Source organism: Prunus dulcis, chromosome 7 (genome assembly GCF_902201215.1).
Source record: "Prunus dulcis chromosome 7, ALMONDv2, whole genome shotgun sequence".
Classification (NCBI taxonomy): domain Eukaryota; kingdom Viridiplantae; phylum Streptophyta; class Magnoliopsida; order Rosales; family Rosaceae; genus Prunus; species Prunus dulcis.
Genome location: NC_047656.1, coordinates 1,900,741 through 1,917,842, shown reverse-complemented (window position 1 = coordinate 1,917,842; position 17,102 = coordinate 1,900,741). Strand labels below are relative to the sequence as shown.

The 17,102-nt window shown below is 36.2% G+C and overlaps 3 protein-coding genes across 7 annotated transcripts; 2 read left to right on the top strand and 1 right to left on the bottom strand.

Moving 5' to 3' along the window:
* Positions 1–1,377: 1,377 nt before the first annotated feature.
* LOC117633482 lies at positions 1,378–5,795 on the top strand. The gene is made up of 5 exons (XM_034367107.1): positions 1,378–1,548; positions 2,195–2,410; positions 4,215–4,285; positions 5,136–5,222; positions 5,302–5,795. The coding sequence occupies exons 2-5, from the start codon at positions 2,260–2,262 to the stop codon at positions 5,551–5,553; spliced, it is 561 nt and encodes a 186-aa protein (XP_034222998.1). The 5' UTR covers positions 1,378–1,548; positions 2,195–2,259; the 3' UTR covers positions 5,554–5,795.
* Positions 5,796–6,202: 407 nt separating this feature from the next.
* LOC117635915 (cytochrome c oxidase assembly protein COX11, mitochondrial-like) lies at positions 6,203–11,705 on the bottom strand. Of its 4 annotated transcripts, none has more exons than XM_034370298.1 (9): positions 11,453–11,705; positions 11,225–11,322; positions 10,645–10,775; positions 10,221–10,539; positions 10,071–10,123; positions 9,647–9,719; positions 8,771–8,875; positions 6,731–6,811; positions 6,203–6,655 (listed from the first exon to the last, which is right to left on the bottom strand). In XM_034370298.1, exons 3-9 carry the CDS (start codon positions 10,725–10,727, stop codon positions 6,554–6,556), a joined length of 816 nt encoding a protein of 271 aa, XP_034226189.1. In that variant the 5' UTR covers positions 10,728–10,775; positions 11,225–11,322; positions 11,453–11,705; the 3' UTR covers positions 6,203–6,553. The 4 variants fall into 4 exon arrangements, with proteins under 4 accessions (XP_034226189.1, XP_034226191.1, XP_034226190.1 ...); XM_034370300.1 differs by having other exon boundaries at positions 11,271–11,322; XM_034370299.1 differs by having other exon boundaries at positions 11,225–11,271.
* A 484-nt stretch (positions 11,706–12,189) lies between these two features.
* LOC117633541 lies at positions 12,190–15,207 on the top strand. Of its 2 annotated transcripts, none has more exons than XM_034367181.1 (4): positions 12,190–12,417; positions 12,506–12,740; positions 12,849–12,907; positions 14,942–15,207. In XM_034367181.1, the coding sequence occupies exons 1-4, from the start codon at positions 12,385–12,387 to the stop codon at positions 15,110–15,112; spliced, it is 498 nt and encodes a 165-aa protein (XP_034223072.1). In that variant the 5' UTR covers positions 12,190–12,384; the 3' UTR covers positions 15,113–15,207. The 2 variants fall into 2 exon arrangements, with proteins under 2 accessions (XP_034223072.1, XP_034223073.1); XM_034367182.1 differs by lacking the exon at positions 14,942–15,207 and adding an exon at positions 14,556–14,697 and having other exon boundaries at positions 12,192–12,417.
* Positions 15,208–17,102: the final 1,895 nt, after the last annotated feature.

The window sequence follows — 17,102 nt, the reverse complement described above, 5'->3', positions numbered from 1 at the left end:
ATGGTTCCAAAACAATGCCAGACATTAAATTAACACATAAATGTTGAGAAAAAAATACAAAGAGTAGAGAGAGAGAGAGAGAGAAAGAGAGAGATCATAAATTATACTTCAGCCAAGAATAATCTCAACTCCTACTCAAATCACAAGCAGATAAAGAAAAATGATATCAACATATATTCCTATTAAATTACAGTAACATATCAATAAAACACCAAAAAAAATCAATATAACAACAATACCATAGCAATACGACTACAATACAACCGCAATAAAATCACAATACGACTGCTGTTCTTGAAGAGGGCATGTAAACCCAGACTTCAAAACCCCCCAAAATTGGACCCAAATGCTCAAACAATGGCCACCTAATGCCAACACATGTTGTCATATTCAGAAAAGATGGTTTTGTTTGGGTTTGTTTAGGTTGCAGAAGGGATTCAAAGAGAGACGCAATTGAGGTTTGGATTTGGGTAGAGAAGAAAACAAAGAGGAAGAGGAAGAACTGGGTTTTAAGGGCAAAACTGTGGGTTCTGTAGGTTGTTCTTGATCTTCTTCTTCGCGAGAAGATGCGTAGTTAGCTAGATGGAGAGAGAGAGAGAGAGAGAGAGAGAGAGAGAGAGAGAGAGAGGAAAAAAAAAAGTGATATGTGTGCAATAAGTGATAGTTGCAAAAAAATTGAGGAGATGTGGTATTTTCATAAAAAATTATAAAAAAGGCGGCATTTAGAGCTATTTCCCTATATTTTTTGTGTTGGTGGGCTTTATCAAAAGTGATTGTAGCATGCCGGTCATTGTGGTGGGTAACTCATAAACTGACATATGTTCTATAGTACTAGGGATGGCAACGGGCCGGGTATGACAATACCATCCTCGTCTCCGCTCTCCATCCCCGAACCAATCCCCGTTTAATAGGTTTCGGCGAATCCCCGTCCCCGTTCCCGTCGGGGGACTATCCCCCATACCCGCCCCGAATCCCCAATTTTTTTTGCACAAAAAATATTTATCATATATTTTAACATTAAGTTTCATATTAAATTATCATTCAGCACATCCAAATTAACTATTAAGTTCAACTCAACTATTCAAAATCACATCAATATGAAATTCTAGAAAAGATTAGGAAGAATTAGGAGAGAGATGTTAACTTAGGGTTAAACATAAATATTATAATTATATATTTATTTATTTAAATATAAACATATATATTTTCGGGTCGGATTCGGGGATGGAGAAGCCAATACCATCCCCTCCCCATACCCGTCGGGAATTTTTTAAGTTCGTGAATCCCCATACCCGATAACCATTTGGTCCCGAAATCTCCCTGATTAGGGTCGGGGACCCGACGGGAACCCGCCCCCGCGGGAATTTTTGCCATCCCTATATAGTACTGCCAGTCGTTTTAGTTTTCACTTTTTTTCTTTTTCGCGCGATTCAAACTCTCTCTCAACTCTTGCTCCGCCTCCTCCCTCCTCTCTCAATTTCACTGCATCAGTTCTCTAGTACTGCCACCCTCCACTTTCATCTCACTGCCTCTGGCTTTCCATTAAAGGTATGGAAGTTTCTGAATTTTTCTTTATTTCTGATTTTATTTATTTGTTTTTACTGTTTGAATAAGTGGGTGTTTCAGAGTTCGTGTTTTTGGACTGTTTTAATTTAGGTTGATTGAATTTGGACTGTTTTTGGGTTTTACCATTGCTGTGGCAAAGCAGAGTGTTTGAAAAAGAAGCTTAGAAAGTTAAAAAAGGGAGAGGTGCATAGGTTTTTGGGTTTTGCCGTTGAAATCGATGCATTTCTTTATATAAATTTCATGTCATTTACCTGGGTTTTTTTGTTAATTTTGTTTTTCTGTATGTTTGATTGTTGTGTTTTGATCAAAACATACAGAGTGGAATCACATTCTGTCATCTTTCATATATATATATTTTTTTTAAATTTAAAATTGTGCTTCACCTTCCGTGGTTCGTTTGGTGGAAGTGCTTGAGGTTATTTTTTCTAATTATTTATTTCAAATTCGTGCTTCATCCTATAGGCTGGTAAAGTGCATGAGGTATTTCATTTAATTTTAATTTTAATTTGTGGTTTTCAGTTGAGAAAATGAAATGTGAAGACACAAACACACACACACACACACACACACACACACAAGGCTATGTAGTTTGAGCTCAATCTCTGAGGGCTGTGTTTCTCCCTGGCAGGTTATTGGGTTTTACAAAATTCTGCAATACTTTGTTCCTTCAAATTGTTCGAAGAAGTCCAAAAAATGCATAAGAATAAGGGAAGAAACAAAGGGAGACCCTCTACGAGACAAACGGATAGGAAGGACCAAAACATGGTCACTGATAACCAAGAAATTGCCACCGAGATCCAAAAAATGGACATGAGGAAGATTTCGAAACAGATTGAGCTTTTGGGTATGTGTATTTATCTCTTGTTTTCCACTTTCATGATTCATCCAATTTCTTTTGTTGTTTTAATGGAGGGTTGTCAACGGAAAAAAGCACCTGTAACCCTATTGGTAGCTCTGTTTGTTTAACTATGCTCTTAATTTTGTGATTCTTGCTGATACAGTGATAATATTATGTATATTGTGAAAACTGATAAAAAATTTGAATTATTCTAAACTGATATTGTTTTGCATCTTCCTTGTAAAATCAACCAGCATAATATGAGAAAATAGTTGTAATGAATAGCTTAAGGATGAATGAAACTAGGTTGGTCCTACATGACGCAGACATGCTAGTTTGTAAAGGATTGGCATATAGTGATTATGTTGGTCAGTTTCGGGCTTGGATGACCTGAATTATTTAAGAAACTGTAGTGTCGAAAAGTACATTGCTCCAGTTTTAGATTCTCAGCAGTATCTTGAAATCAATTTCAAACTTCTTGATGAACTTATGTTCTCTGTGCTGTGATTATGGATATGTGTTAGAAGTGAATGGATTGTATTTCGAGCTTATTTGAGATTGTCATTGAATCAGGAAATCAGCATTGACACTTAACAGAGTGAAGTATATGTTTGCTTATATGGCAACAGTCTCTTAACCATGTGAATACGGAGCTAGTTTCTTGCTTAATCAAGTTCTGTTGCATGTCCAGGATTGCATTCTTGATTTGCAAGTATATCATGGCATTTGATGGACATAAAGTCTTAGTTTAATCAAACTACAAATCAAAAAATTGGCTAGACTCGAGATGCTCTAGTTGGAGAGTTAGAGTGCACCAAAGATGTTTCATAAGAGCTATTAATCAAGAGGTTATGGAATATGTCATACATGGTTAGATGCACTAGAATTCAAAAGGTTGGAGGGATCTTTCATGAGTTTGAACTTGATTCTCCTAAATTTACGTACAGTCCTGTCTAATTAGGGTTCATTAACAACTGAATTTGGATTCTGAAATCCATGGTCTCATTGGTATCAAGGTGCAGTGAAGATTTGGAACCTTTGAGGTGCCACTATTAAACTTGAGGCATGGTTATATTCTAGTAAATAGTTAGTTGAGAAAACTGCAATTGCATGGTTGTTCAGTTCAAAATGGATAGTGTTACCAAAAATTTAAAGCATGAGGGAAAACTCCTTTACCCTATGAATGATCAAGATTTATTTAAAGTATGAAGGGGTGCTATTTACCAGTTCACCTGTTATCATGGAGGTTTTTTCTCGTAATCATCTGTACTAATTGTTGGTATTTATTATTACCAGGAAGTGAAGAGGTATTTTTGTTTATATCTTTGTGAAACAATAGATAGTATTGCTAAAGTTTTCCTTCTTGAGAGAATGTGTCAATATCTGCAAAATCATATTTATATTTTGGAAGATTCTTAGGAAGAGGTCTTACAGTAGAAAAGCCATGATGTGATGAGTAAAATATGTCTTGATTTATAATAACCTGCTACACCTTGCTTAATTAGGATGTGGGGAAATTGGATTCAACCATATTAGGTTGTGTGTGAGATATTTCATGAGCTGGGAAATAAAGTTATACTTAAATACAATTTGTGTAAAAAAAACTTGTGTAAAAAACATAGTGTCATTGATCTGCCCACTATATATATATAGGAAAGTATTAATGAGATATCAATCTTCATGATTTGTGCATTGAACTTATTATATAAGTAATATGATAGAACAACTTCATATGTTTGAATGTGTGCCTTTTCAGTTGTGTTAAAGCTAGTTTTAGTCTGCTTTTTCATGTCAAACTTTTGCATCACAGGTTCTTCTCATATGACATGGAAGCAAAGGAAGGAGTTGGAGAATAGGAAAGTGATTTCTCTAGGTGGAAAGGTATGGACCTTTGCCCTGATTTTATTCAAAAGTAACATATTAAGCTAAGCTATGCACTGCTTTCTTTTGAGTTCTGGTTTGTTGTGGGAATGGGAAAAGGATTCACTATTGGAAAGATAAGTGAGCGGGAGAATTTCCATAGTGCCTATTATTTCCACACTTTACAAGCTTTGTTGTCATGTACCTGTAGCCAGTTTGATAATTACCTCCTTCAATCGAAAATCTCATGTCACAATCATCATGATACAATTGAATCCTCTAGCATCTTTTGCATGTAAATCCTATTCGGGCTAGTTTATTGATGACTCATCTCCTCCTAAATTCAACCCATCCATGATGATTTGAAAGGCTAAGGTACCTCATAAGGTATAAATACTTGCTTGGATAATTGACCATGGAAAAAGTTCATTCTTGAAATTAATATTAAGCTTTGAGTTCTAATGAGTGTAGAGATGGTCCATCATTTAGCTTAATGTGGATTGAAGCTCATGTAGCTTATAGCAGTTAGTTTTTAAGGTGTGTTGCCTGTTATGATGATGGTTTTGTTTTGTTAATGTGGATGCGGTGGTTCCAATCGCGTTTTCAGTGGGCTGGTGATTGGCTGTGACAGACCGTTGTTTAAGTTATTACTTTAGTTCAATAAAACGGATGGTGCTAATATCAGTGTAAAGCACACAGCTCATTAACAGAAATAGGACATTGGTTTCCTTCAGTTGTACACTGAGCTCCTAGTAGCACTGCTTCCTTCAACTATGGTTGTGTATTTATTCATTTGCATGCTTTCCAGTTTCCAGAAATATTCATTTGCGTGCATTCCAGAAATATTCATGTGTGCTTGCCCTTGAAACAGCCTCCAAAGAAGCAGAGACTTCCTCTAAGTATAGCAAGAGTGGTAATGAAGAATCAAAAGGAAAGGGAGAAAAAAATGCTGGAACAGGTGATTATTCTCTTCCATTGCCCTTGTTGAATGGGGAAGCATGGTCAACTTTTACTAACCCAATAATCAATCTGCATAGAATATGGTTCTTGGACGTTTTGGTGGCAATTTCAGTGGTGGTTCTAAAAGATCAATGGAGAAGCAAAGGCCTCAGAACAGGGTTCTGAAAGCGAGTGAAGGTCGCTTTAGAAATGGTGTACTTGATGTGAAGCATTTGTTACATGCAACTCCATCTAGAGACCGCAGCTCTGGTGCCCATGTGTTCAGAGAGAACAAGAAGGGACATGGAAAGCAGAACAAAGGTAAGAAGAAGATCGGTATGGGCCCTTGAATGCATGAAGATGGAAAATCATTTCGAACAAAAGAGCAGAAAGATTTTGCTTCTGTTTGTTCTCCTATTGGCATTTGAGCTCAAACAGTAGTGTGATCCATCCTACAACTACTTGTACTGACATTAGGAATTAGCATATAGTTAGAAAAATCTTTTCTTTCTGTGTTTTTCTTCCTTGCACTTAGAAATGTTTGCAATACTCATCCCGGAATTTTGTTTTCTACCATTTAAGGTGTTTTCTAGCATTTAAGGCTAGACTAGCCAAATGCCTATATTTCATGTGCTGAGGCACAATATGGATATGTTGCTTAACTTGGAGAAAGAATGGGAACTGTCTTTATAGCTTCCTAAAATTATTTTTATGGATAGTGTTAAAAATCCAATACTGCCCGTGCCGCGGGGGCCAGCGAGGGAGTGGGGGCAGAAGAGAGAGAGAGAGAGTTTTTAGTAATTAAATTGGTTTTGACTTCGATTCTTTTTTAATGCAAACGATAGTCTAAACTATAAGGGTGAGGGGGTTTCTCATACACAAACACACTACAAAGATACCATGGAAGTTCAACCTCAAGTGTAGAGTGGGGAGTACATCCGCTCTAGCCAACTTGCTAAGCTCATGTACGCTACTTGAGAACAATGCATAAGTTATGTATGAGAAGAATAAAATTCATCAACATATTATTCAGTCTCTAGTCATTTTCAAATTGATAAAAAATACATTATATATCTAGTATTTCCAACCAATGTAGTGTTATTGTCAAAATCTTGATCTCTTCCTTTAAATCTTTCCAATGCATATTGTCCTCAGTTTTTCATGTCATGAAATCTCGTGTAACCTGCTGAGGAAACGTGATCTGAAATAAATATGAATTTTAAAATAAAAAGCACCAAATATTGACATATAAAGATCTTCTGTTGTCCTCTTTCTTTCTTGATGTTTTGAGTATGGTCGCTTATGTAACTTTGTGACAATCTTCACAATTATTGAAATGACAGATCATCTTTATTCCTCTGAAACCTTGAAAAATGTGTAGGACAAAATTATGTTATTGATACCATCCATTCTTGGATCTGTTTCAAACTCAGGGTCGATATAAAAGAACACCTGCAAAAGAAAGATGTCCCTTAGCAGAATGATTTTCCTTCGAAAACAATTACTGATTCATACAACGCTACTTACAGGCATGTCAATCTGCTCCCCCGGAAGAAGGCGCTGCTCCTCGAAGCAAAAACACTGTATTTTATTGAAGTAAACTGCAGCCTGAAGAAAAAAAGAAGAATTAATTATCACTTCCGGAAAATAGATATGAAACACTTTACTGGAAAAAGGAAATCAACAATTATCTCTAGTCAAGGATTCTAAAGTGGAATGAAGCAGGGCTCTCAACGTACTATATTCGAAAATACAAAACTTATAACATTATCTACAATACAAAACTTACAACTCTCTGGACAACTTACAGAAATCTGAGGTTATTTAAATATGCAATACCAAAATAGTAGGCATGACTTTTTAACCAATAAAGTGAACATATGTTTAGGCTACACACTCCCTCAATCTCATAGATAGCAACTTCACCGCAAACTTATGACCAAGCTGAAGGGTCAGTAATTCTTTACTCTCAAATATGGTGGTTTCTTGGAAATCAAACAAATCTAGGTCATATTCGTGCAGGCGTTAACAATCTTGTAACACCCTAAATTCATGGAAAGCAAATTTACTACAATCTTATATTAAAAAAAACCTGCTATTTTCTTCCTCGTGATTTCAGGAGCTGTATCTCTGACTAAAACTGACATAAACCCTCACTTCGTCATAAGTGCTCTTGATTTCAGAGTTGTTTCTCATGATTAGTCATTTTCCCTGCCCAAATCTGTTTTCAAATCCAAGATATGGTTAGGCCTATGATCCGCTTAAAACACCGACAATTTGTCAAGGCATCTTTCAAATGTTTCCTTGGGCTGGCATTGATTTCATATGCAGTGTTTCTATGTTATTCCTTCTTTATCCTCAGACACTATATCTCAAGAAACCACACCGGTCCCAAAAGATCGGGATCATGTGGATGAGTTTGTGATGTCTTGATCACGAACTCGGTTTCATACCTTTTTCTTTGGCAACACTATAAACTATGGTCGAAAGTAGAGGGCAATGAAAAATTTCACCACATTGTTTAGAGTTATCTCAATTAGTGTTGCTAAACATAGGACAAATCTCTAGCTCATCTCATAATCATATTCTCTTGACCGAACATTCCATTTTCTGTTACCACCTGTCTCTGGTTACAAGCTTATAAGCATTGTAATTTTTCAGGAATTAAATACTAGATGACAGCATAATGCAGCAACTTTACAGTTACCCTCCAATGACATCATGTTTCAACAACCTGACAACTACCCCCAAATGAAAGAATGCTTAGCCAAGCCTCAAATATAAACATTTACGAAGGCTGTGGCTGCACCTCCACTGACTATTCAAATACGGATAGGTAAAAACAAAACAAATTCTACAGTTCAAATATTTCTAACTTTCAAAAGAAAAGGGAGGGAGGGAAAGGAACTAAGATGCAACTTAATGACCCAGTGGAGAAAGTACACTGTTCAGTTTTGAGAAAAATGTAGATGATAAAGAGTGGAAAAACATATCCTTCGGGTTACTTGAGCTGAAGGTGACATCGACTTACTACCGGATAATTTATAGGTATATTGAATTGAGAGAGAGAGAGAGAGAGAGAGAGAGAGAGAGAGAGAGAGATTAATATCTTCAAGAGCAACGCATCTGATACTAGCATCGCTCCCTCAGAAACAACAAAAGATGGATCTAAACCCCTTTCATTTCTTTCAGTCAACATTGTTATTTTTATGTCTTAATTTGCGAACATGAACCACCAAAAGAAGAAGCGCAAAGAGAATTAGAGTGGATAAATATTACAGTCTGCATAGAAACATATAAATAAAAATCTTTAGCTCAAAGGTGCCATCTAAGTCAGACTGCCATAAACATTCTAGTCAAGATGCTCAAATAAACATTTTAGAACATTAAACCTCCAAAGATAGTCAACATCTAAGTAAAATAAATCAGCAACTTAGTTACATGAGAGCTAGATAATCAATCGTTTATGGAACCAATAAAAATAACACACTGAAACATTGTTCATCTCAGAGTCAAGAAATCCCATTAGAACCCGCATAACAAGACACTAAAAATATCGAGCAGTACCTTCATAGGGGTAACATTATACGTAGAGACACCAACTATTGGAGTTGAGCTTCGATTTTCAGCAGTATAAAAAGCAAGTGCACTTTCTCCAGGTTTGACCCTTACCTTCCAGAAATAAAGCAAGAATGTTAGGTAAAGCATCAAAATTGTAGCAAGAACAATAATGCACATTACGAATAAATAAGGGTCAATTTCAGTTTAGTACCCTGAATGTTTACTCAAATGGTTCTCCTCCTCCCCTAATTCTACCCTCGGACTACAACCACCACCCAAACCACTCTCACCAACACCACTCCAACCCCAATCCCACCTAAACGATAAAACCGACACAGCCACCAACCCCTCATCATCCTCACCCCCACCATCCCACCCCAATCACAACCCCTCCTCCTCACACTCTCTCCCCTGACCTCTTCCCCTACTCCCACCCCAGTATCTTCTCAGCACGTCCCACCCCAGGGTCCGATCCCCACCCTCCTTTCCACCACAACAAGAAGATTTTGCCTCCCGCATGCCATCGACTAGATCAGAAAATTTGGATCTCACTCTTGTTTTTATTTTGAAAAAATTTTGTGAAAAATTGGGGATAGTGGTGTTCTCATGATCCACTACCATGCAGAAAATTTGGGATAAGCCTTTTGTTTTGGCTCAGGGAATTTGGGATCAGTGGTGGATGAACGTTTCAAATTTTTTTATTCAGCAACCAAATCAAGGAATCATCCAGACAGAGAGGGTTGGGGTTTGAATTTGGCTGCTGGTTATATGGGTTGTGGTTTAGGTAGGGTTGGGGTTGGAGTGGTCACATGCCTTTTGGGTGAAAGTTCAGAGTACTAAACTGAAATTGACCCAATAAATAACCATATTGTATGAGAAAACCTCTCTTTGTGTAGGAATAAACTTCCATTGCATTCCATCAGCCACATCAGCATTGAACTGAACCACAATCTCCCTGCAGGAGGATATCATATGGAAATATTAATACTCAGATCTTCCTTTAATCCAAGTCATAGAATAATACATATTGGAGAATAACATCTTTTCAGAAAGAAAAAAAAAAAACTAGTATAAGAATAAGGTTTTCATAAGATAGAAACAAAACAAAGGTTCACATAAAAACTTTTGAAGTTGAGTGGAAGTAGTGTATAATTAGGACAGGGGTCGTCACCTAGCAAAAATTCATTTATTAATATCTTAGGGTAGTGGTGAAGAGGAAAAATCAACAACAGAATAACAAATAACGATTTAATTAACTGTGCAAACATAAGAAGAAGACAAGCTACTATAGAAGCAGAAAGCAGACCTTGTAGTGACTGTGCCATCCTTAGCATGCCGAGCAATCTTCTGCTCAACACTCTACAGAAAGAAAAACCGCAATGCCTTAGTTGTAATCAATCAAATTGGGGAAAAAACAAACAAACATTAAAGCCCAAATGATATAAGAGATTCAGACCTCACGACGTTGGACAGTGCCTCCATATCCAGTAGCTTGGCAGAATCTTCTGTAGAGAGGAACAGCTGCATAACTGCTTGCCACCATTGCAAACACCAAACCCGTAAGGTACAACAGCATCTTGCGTGATTTCTGTTGTGTGATAGCCTGAGCAGAATAGGGCCGCTGGATTCTCAACAAAGATTGAGAAGCAAATGGAGGAAGCTGACCGCAATTGTCAAATGAGCCTAGCTTGAAGCGCCAAATAGGACTACCGTGGCTAAAATGCCTCTGATATGCACTACTACTAGTACTACAACCTCCAATGAAAGGTATGCATCTGAATCATCATTCATCAACAATAAACATTCAACTTTCATGCCAAAGGTAGATGGAATTCACCAAGTTTTCTGCTCTAACAACATTGTGTAAGCAAGCAACATGCCTGGATTCACATGTGATATGCTGTGGGTTCTTGAAGTAAGGCGAGAGGGGAAGGGCTCTTTTACAAACCCTTGACCATGACATGTTTGAAGAGTGCCAGATGTCACTTGAAATTCACTACTGGCAGCATATCTGCAAACAAAGAGAAAGTAAACATTAAGAAAATCTTGTATTCAATGGCATGTCCAAAGAGAAGGAAAACCATTAAATAGACAAAAGGATAATTTCAGGGCAATTTATTGGACTATGTTAGGAAGGAATGACAAAGAACTTCAGAAAACAAGTTTAAGGCTTTAAGCTAATTCATTGGCTCCTACTATTACAGTACGCAGTTATTAGTAAAATCAATACCCTTACACAGAAAATTAAACAATATTAAACTCATCCTTTATCTCTCTCTGGATGTTTAATCATTTCTTGTAAACTTGTAACTGAGGCAACGCATGAGAGTTTGATAAAGGGTAATAATTTCAATGGATCCTTACTCACACAGTCACAAACAAAGAAATGAAACAAAAAGCAATCAGAAACAAACAGAAAAGTAAAAGAAGCAAAACCAGAAGGTAATGAAGATAACAAACCAAATGGGACGCCTGTCTCAAGCTCAGGCTCCACCCCTTCACCTACCCTGTTGAGGTTGTCGATCGAAATGAAGAATTTTACCCAACAATAATCAAACCTAAACACAAAGTAAAAATATTCATAGTAATAAGATAGAAATATTGACACCCAAAAAAAAACCCCCACAATCCAATTAGGCATTGGGGGAAAAATATATGAGCGAGAGAAAAACCCTAACAAATCCCAACCTCAAGAGAGTGTCCGTAAAGCTGAAACTTGATAAGGTTCTTGGACATCCGTCACAACTCTGAAATGGTAAAAGATTGCCATGCCATGACTTTTCAAATGAAACTGCAACGTTCTTTGAGAACTGTATATGAGGAGAAATTGAAAATGGAGGAGAAAGAATGGCCGGGAAACTGGTTGCTTCTAGCGGGGAATGGAGAACTTCAGTGACTGCAACGTTCTGCAACCGCTCGAACAAAGCAACGCCGTGTTCTCTTTTGTTTTGGCTTACTGTTCTATCTGACAATTTTAACCCCAGGAATAATAAGGTAATTTTAATTTGAATCTGCCCCATAATCTATATTTTTACTATTATAACTAACCTCTCCGCATTGATTTTTAATTTATTTTATAATTAAAAAAGATAATGAGTAGTTATTTTTTTATAAAAATATGATTTTTTATTTGATTTTTTTTTAATTTTGAAATTTTTTTAATATAAAAAAGTATAAATTTATTATTTTTATTTAATTAATAATTTTAATTTTTAATATTTACATTAATTAAGGTTATTTTTAAATATTTTAAATATTTTACCATTTTCTGTATTTTACTTTAGATATATAGGTGTCTGTGTCACATACTTCAGAGAGAAAAAAATGACACATCGCTCATAAAATTGAAAGAAAAAATCACCAGAATGGCTAAGGGTATTAATGTAAAACTAAGAAGAAAAATAAACTGAACGGCAACCTAGCACGCGAAAAACTCGAGAGAGAGAAATCCATCTATCGAACATTGAATAGAATATCTGTACTATTATAGTGCCAGGCCAAATTACAATCCGAACACCATTATAGTTGTGTCATTATCTTGCTTTACAAATTACCTGCTTTCAGTTGAACCCCTCCGTGAAGTTACCTGCTTTCAATTGCAAACAATTGCCCTCTCTTTCATGGACGAAGCAGAAGCTACAAGTCCTCCTCCGGTAGTCTCTCTCTCTCTCGTTATAGGTATAGATATTACATAATTCGATCGAATTTTTATGAGAATCTGATCATTTGAATTTTTGATAGTTTCTGGAGGTCAAATGTCAGAGTTCAGGCATGAAACGCCGCTTCGCGAAGGGGACAGAGGCAGGTTTTGCAGTCTCACTGATAAACAAGAAATTGGGTTTGGGGGACCCACTTGCTGTGCATATTGAAGCCTTTAAAGAAGGAGAAGAGCCCATCAGTTTTGGACCCAGCTCGGCTCTCGTCGATTATGGCAATGGCTGGAGGTTACAGACCGTTTCCCAAGTGGATTCTTCTGGTAATTGGTTGTTTAATCATTGAAATCAAATTTAGTTATTTTATTGGGTTTTGTTAAAAATGGTTGAATTGTGAGTTGTAATGAATTTTGGGTTTTGTTCAAGTATAGGGATTGGAGGTGGACAAGGGGTTGGAAGGCCAATGGCAATGCCACTTCCTGGAGTAATGGTAAAGTTTTCTATATGTTTTGTTTGTGCAAGTTTAGTGAGTTGAGAATTTTGTTCTGAGATTTAAGGCATAGATGAGTTTGAACTGGACATTTGTTTGTAGTGGTTCCTAAAGGAAAATTTTTTCTTACCAAGAAAGCAAATCAAAATTGAATGATGAATGGATTCAGTCGATTTCTTATTTTGATTAGTGAAGCCTGTGATGACTTTATGGAATTTTCTAGTCAAGATGGACATTTCATAGGAAGAAAACATGGGACAAAACCAAGATTAGATATATTCCTCAGACAGTTCCAGTGGGTCTTATTTGGAAGGTCAATTTCCAGGGCTCATTAGGAAGGAAAAAATTAGAGTGGTCATGAGGAATGTCACAAGGAGTCTGGTGATAAATCGATATATCTCCACGAATTAGTTTTGACTCTTGAATTCAAGCTCAGTAGTAGTGTCATCGAAGTTGCTTAGGAAACCTAAATAAATAATGCATGGAAGGAGATGCAGTGTGAAAAGTCTTATATGGAGCATTTATAACGGTAATGAACTGCTATTTGGTTGGTCTAAGAAAATGCTTGGAACTGTGATCGTGAACTGGCAAAAAATAGCAATGATAATAAAAATAAAGAAAAATTAAGATTTAGAATCATCTTAAAAGTTCATTAGTCACAGAGCAAAATTTAAATGCAAGAACTGAGTTCATACAGGAAAATTCTTCTAGGAGCATCTTGTTTATGTTCCAGAAATCATCTATTGGAACAAGGCTTTCAATAGTAAAAACAGACTAGATCAATACAAACTGAGCTGGTCACTTTTCGGAGCAGTGTTCAAAAGTTATTGATGACATCAGTTGAAAATTGGGAACTTTCTCAAGTGACTAATGCAGACAAAATATCCTGCGAAACATGTTCATAAACATGTTTTAACGGTTTTACCACCTAGTTTGTATAAACTTTAGGTCTCTAAATAACTGTTACCTTCCTGAATATGTAAGATAAGATTGCTGTACTTAGAGGCTTCAATATGAATATAAATCACTAGGCTTGTGTTCACCAATACTTGAAAACCTTCACGGAGCTTCTCCAGTAGACTTCTTCACAACATGACTGGAGACACTATACTAACAATACAAGTTTGGATAGGAAAATGCCAGCATAGAAACATAGAATTTTAACATAAAATTGCAAAACTTAAGTAAACACGCTCTTTTAGTGCAGAAGATACTTAAAGATAGTATTGCAATGTCTAATTAGCAAATTTAGTTCATTTTAGAAGTAGATTGCATGACTTTTGACTTCAACACTGAGTCATTTTAGAGTTAGACCTGCTAGGCTGCTTCAATCTGATAAATTATTAATTTTCACTGACTATTTTCAACTGCATCGCATGCATTAACACACAAACTTTATCAGGCAAGTACCTCATGTTCCTATGCTTTTTGCTTATGCAATAAAAGCTCTAGTAAACTCATCTTACCCACAAATGGTTTTCTCACCATGCCTCAAAGCCTCACTCAGTGCCTTTGACAACACTGATTAAGTTTTTGTTTTGGTCTGAACTGGTTAAGTAATCATGATGCCATGAAATCTACTATTACATTTCTCCTCATGGAGAAAAACTTGTTTGTGATGTTGATGAGTGAAAAATTGTGCTTGAAGGTTTTGGACATTATCTACCGGAAGATTTGAGTGGGGTTGCTAGACCCAGAAGTCTGTCTATGTAGTTTTGTTTCTGAGCTTCGGCTCCCTTAGAACCCAAAAACAAATTAAAAATAAAAATTGTGCTTGCACATTGGAATGAGTGGGTTTTGTTCTAGATCTAGTTATATTTTCTTTTTAACTTTTTGTTCCAAGAAAAGTGAATCTACAATGTAAAATGTTTTTAACAAGTATATCTATTGATTTACAGTAATGTGTTGCCTTTGAGGGGGTGAGATTGGCCTTTCCTAAGATCGAAAGTTCTCTTTACCAATTGTTAAAATTTTGGCTTGTATTAATTTATATTTCTGTTTTTTTTTTGTTTTTTGTTTTTTGTTTTTTTGTAGCGTTCTGACAAGTTACATGTTCCAAAGAGGGTATCGAAACCAGAAATCAATTTTATGTACATTGGAAAAATAATATTAGCTTTCATTTTGATTTTTGTACTTGGTGCAATTTTCACGTTGGCTCTTGAGTACCTTCCTAGACTGATTTCTTTTTTCAGTTTATCTATGTAATTTATTTTGTTATTCTTTGAACACTGTAAAACATAATTAATTTATGTCAATGTCTTAAGTAAACGAAAAACAGAAAAAGGAGAAATTCTTTCCAATCTGTATGCTCTCCAACATAATGTATGATGTTAATTATTTTTACGACAACTGTTAATTATTTTTTTTGGGTAGTGTCATCTGTTAATTACACCTTCACATGATGTGGTCAAATAATGTAGTAAGAAAGCGCAAATATCTAGCATTGCTCCATCAAAAAAAGAAACTTGAGCAACGTTAAAAATTTCTCCTAATCATCTTTATTATGAACAATGCTTGAAAAATCCGGGACCGATGCTCGGCTGAACGGTTGAGTTTCGACAGCATGTTACCAAACGTATGTATTTGTTTCTGCAAGTAGTGAGGGAGACAAAAAAATTCATAAACTTGAACTAAAATTTGTTACAGTTCTTGGAAGTCACTTTGACAAAGTGTTCAGACTCCATGTACTGAATGTTTTAAAACCAGTTTCACCCAGAACCACCAAACAGGGAGCTGCGGAATTCTGAACCTTGACTTGTGTTCGGCAATTCTGTGCCGAATGCATAGCATTGTGGCACAAACTTTTACAGTTAAATTCAGCCGTCAACCATCAGCTATCAGCTGGCGCATAATAAAACTTTTAAGAATGCAAAATGTATTTTGCAGCCTCAACAAGAGACTTCTACTAGAAGCAGTGGTGTCGCAACAGATAACGCTTTGGACAGCACAGATGCATTCATAACTAATGTGTTAGATTTCTATATAATGTCCATGATCTTTCACACAACTTGAAATACATAGAAGGCATACCTAACGGCATCTTCTTTGAGTACACGATCTCTGAACTCATTTAATTGCAGCAGCAGCAGCAACAACTCTAGCAAAAGACACGAACAACTCAAGACTTTTGCTCTATCTAAAAAACTGTTTCAGCTCTCTCTTAATGATGAGATTAGGTTAGAGAACATGTATGATGAGAGCAGGGTCTTAAGCTTATATAAGGACAGGTCAAGCCGTCTCTACTCATCACCAAGGCCCGACTTGACTACCGTCTCTACTCATCACCAAGGCCCGACTTGACTAACACTCTAAGCCCATCAAGCAACGGTTCACGGAAAAGGAAATAAATAGGACCCTTTTAATTGGCTTCAAACTTTCCCTATTTCACAAGGTTTTGGGCCTCAAGGTATAACCTAATTTAAACTCTTATCAAACCTAATATAACTTAGTATCTAGTGCACCGATCTAAATAGGAATATAACATTTTCCTACTACATCAAGCACTAGAGCACTGAGCTTCCGTATTGCAAAAGTTTGATAATCTTTATTGGGCATGAGTTTAAAACAGTTAAGTCCTTCCCTTCAAGCTATAGTGAAAAGCGATTAGACAAAACGAACTATAAACAAGCACTACTCTCCCTTATCAAAAACAGGCCATCTATAATCACATAATGCAATCTCAAAACACATGAAGCACCTACAAACGTGAACCTTAACATGTACTGATCCGTAATGTTATTAAAATAATAGTATCTCAAAGAAACCATAAACTCACATACATAAACAAATGCATAATAAGTTTAAACACCTAAATAGTAAAAATGGTAGAAATTATTCAATAATCAAAACTGTCAACCAAATTAACATCCTTAAATGCAAATCCCTCAATCCAAAAAACAGCAAAATTAGACATACTAGAAACCTATCAGAATGGGAAACAAGACTCCTACTAGATTGCAGCATCATAGCTAGGAAGTAATCCCATGCTCTCAACATGTCTCAGAAACTCTTCTGAAGACATAAACTTTGTAAACGGATCTGCAGTCATATCTTGAGTTCTGATATGATCAAACCTGACTAGTTTATCTGCTACCTTCTCCCTTACTATTAAATACTTTATGTCAATGGGCTGAAGTCTAGACGACATCTTGTTGTTCATGAAGTGAAAAACAACCGCAGTGTTGTCATTGTATAT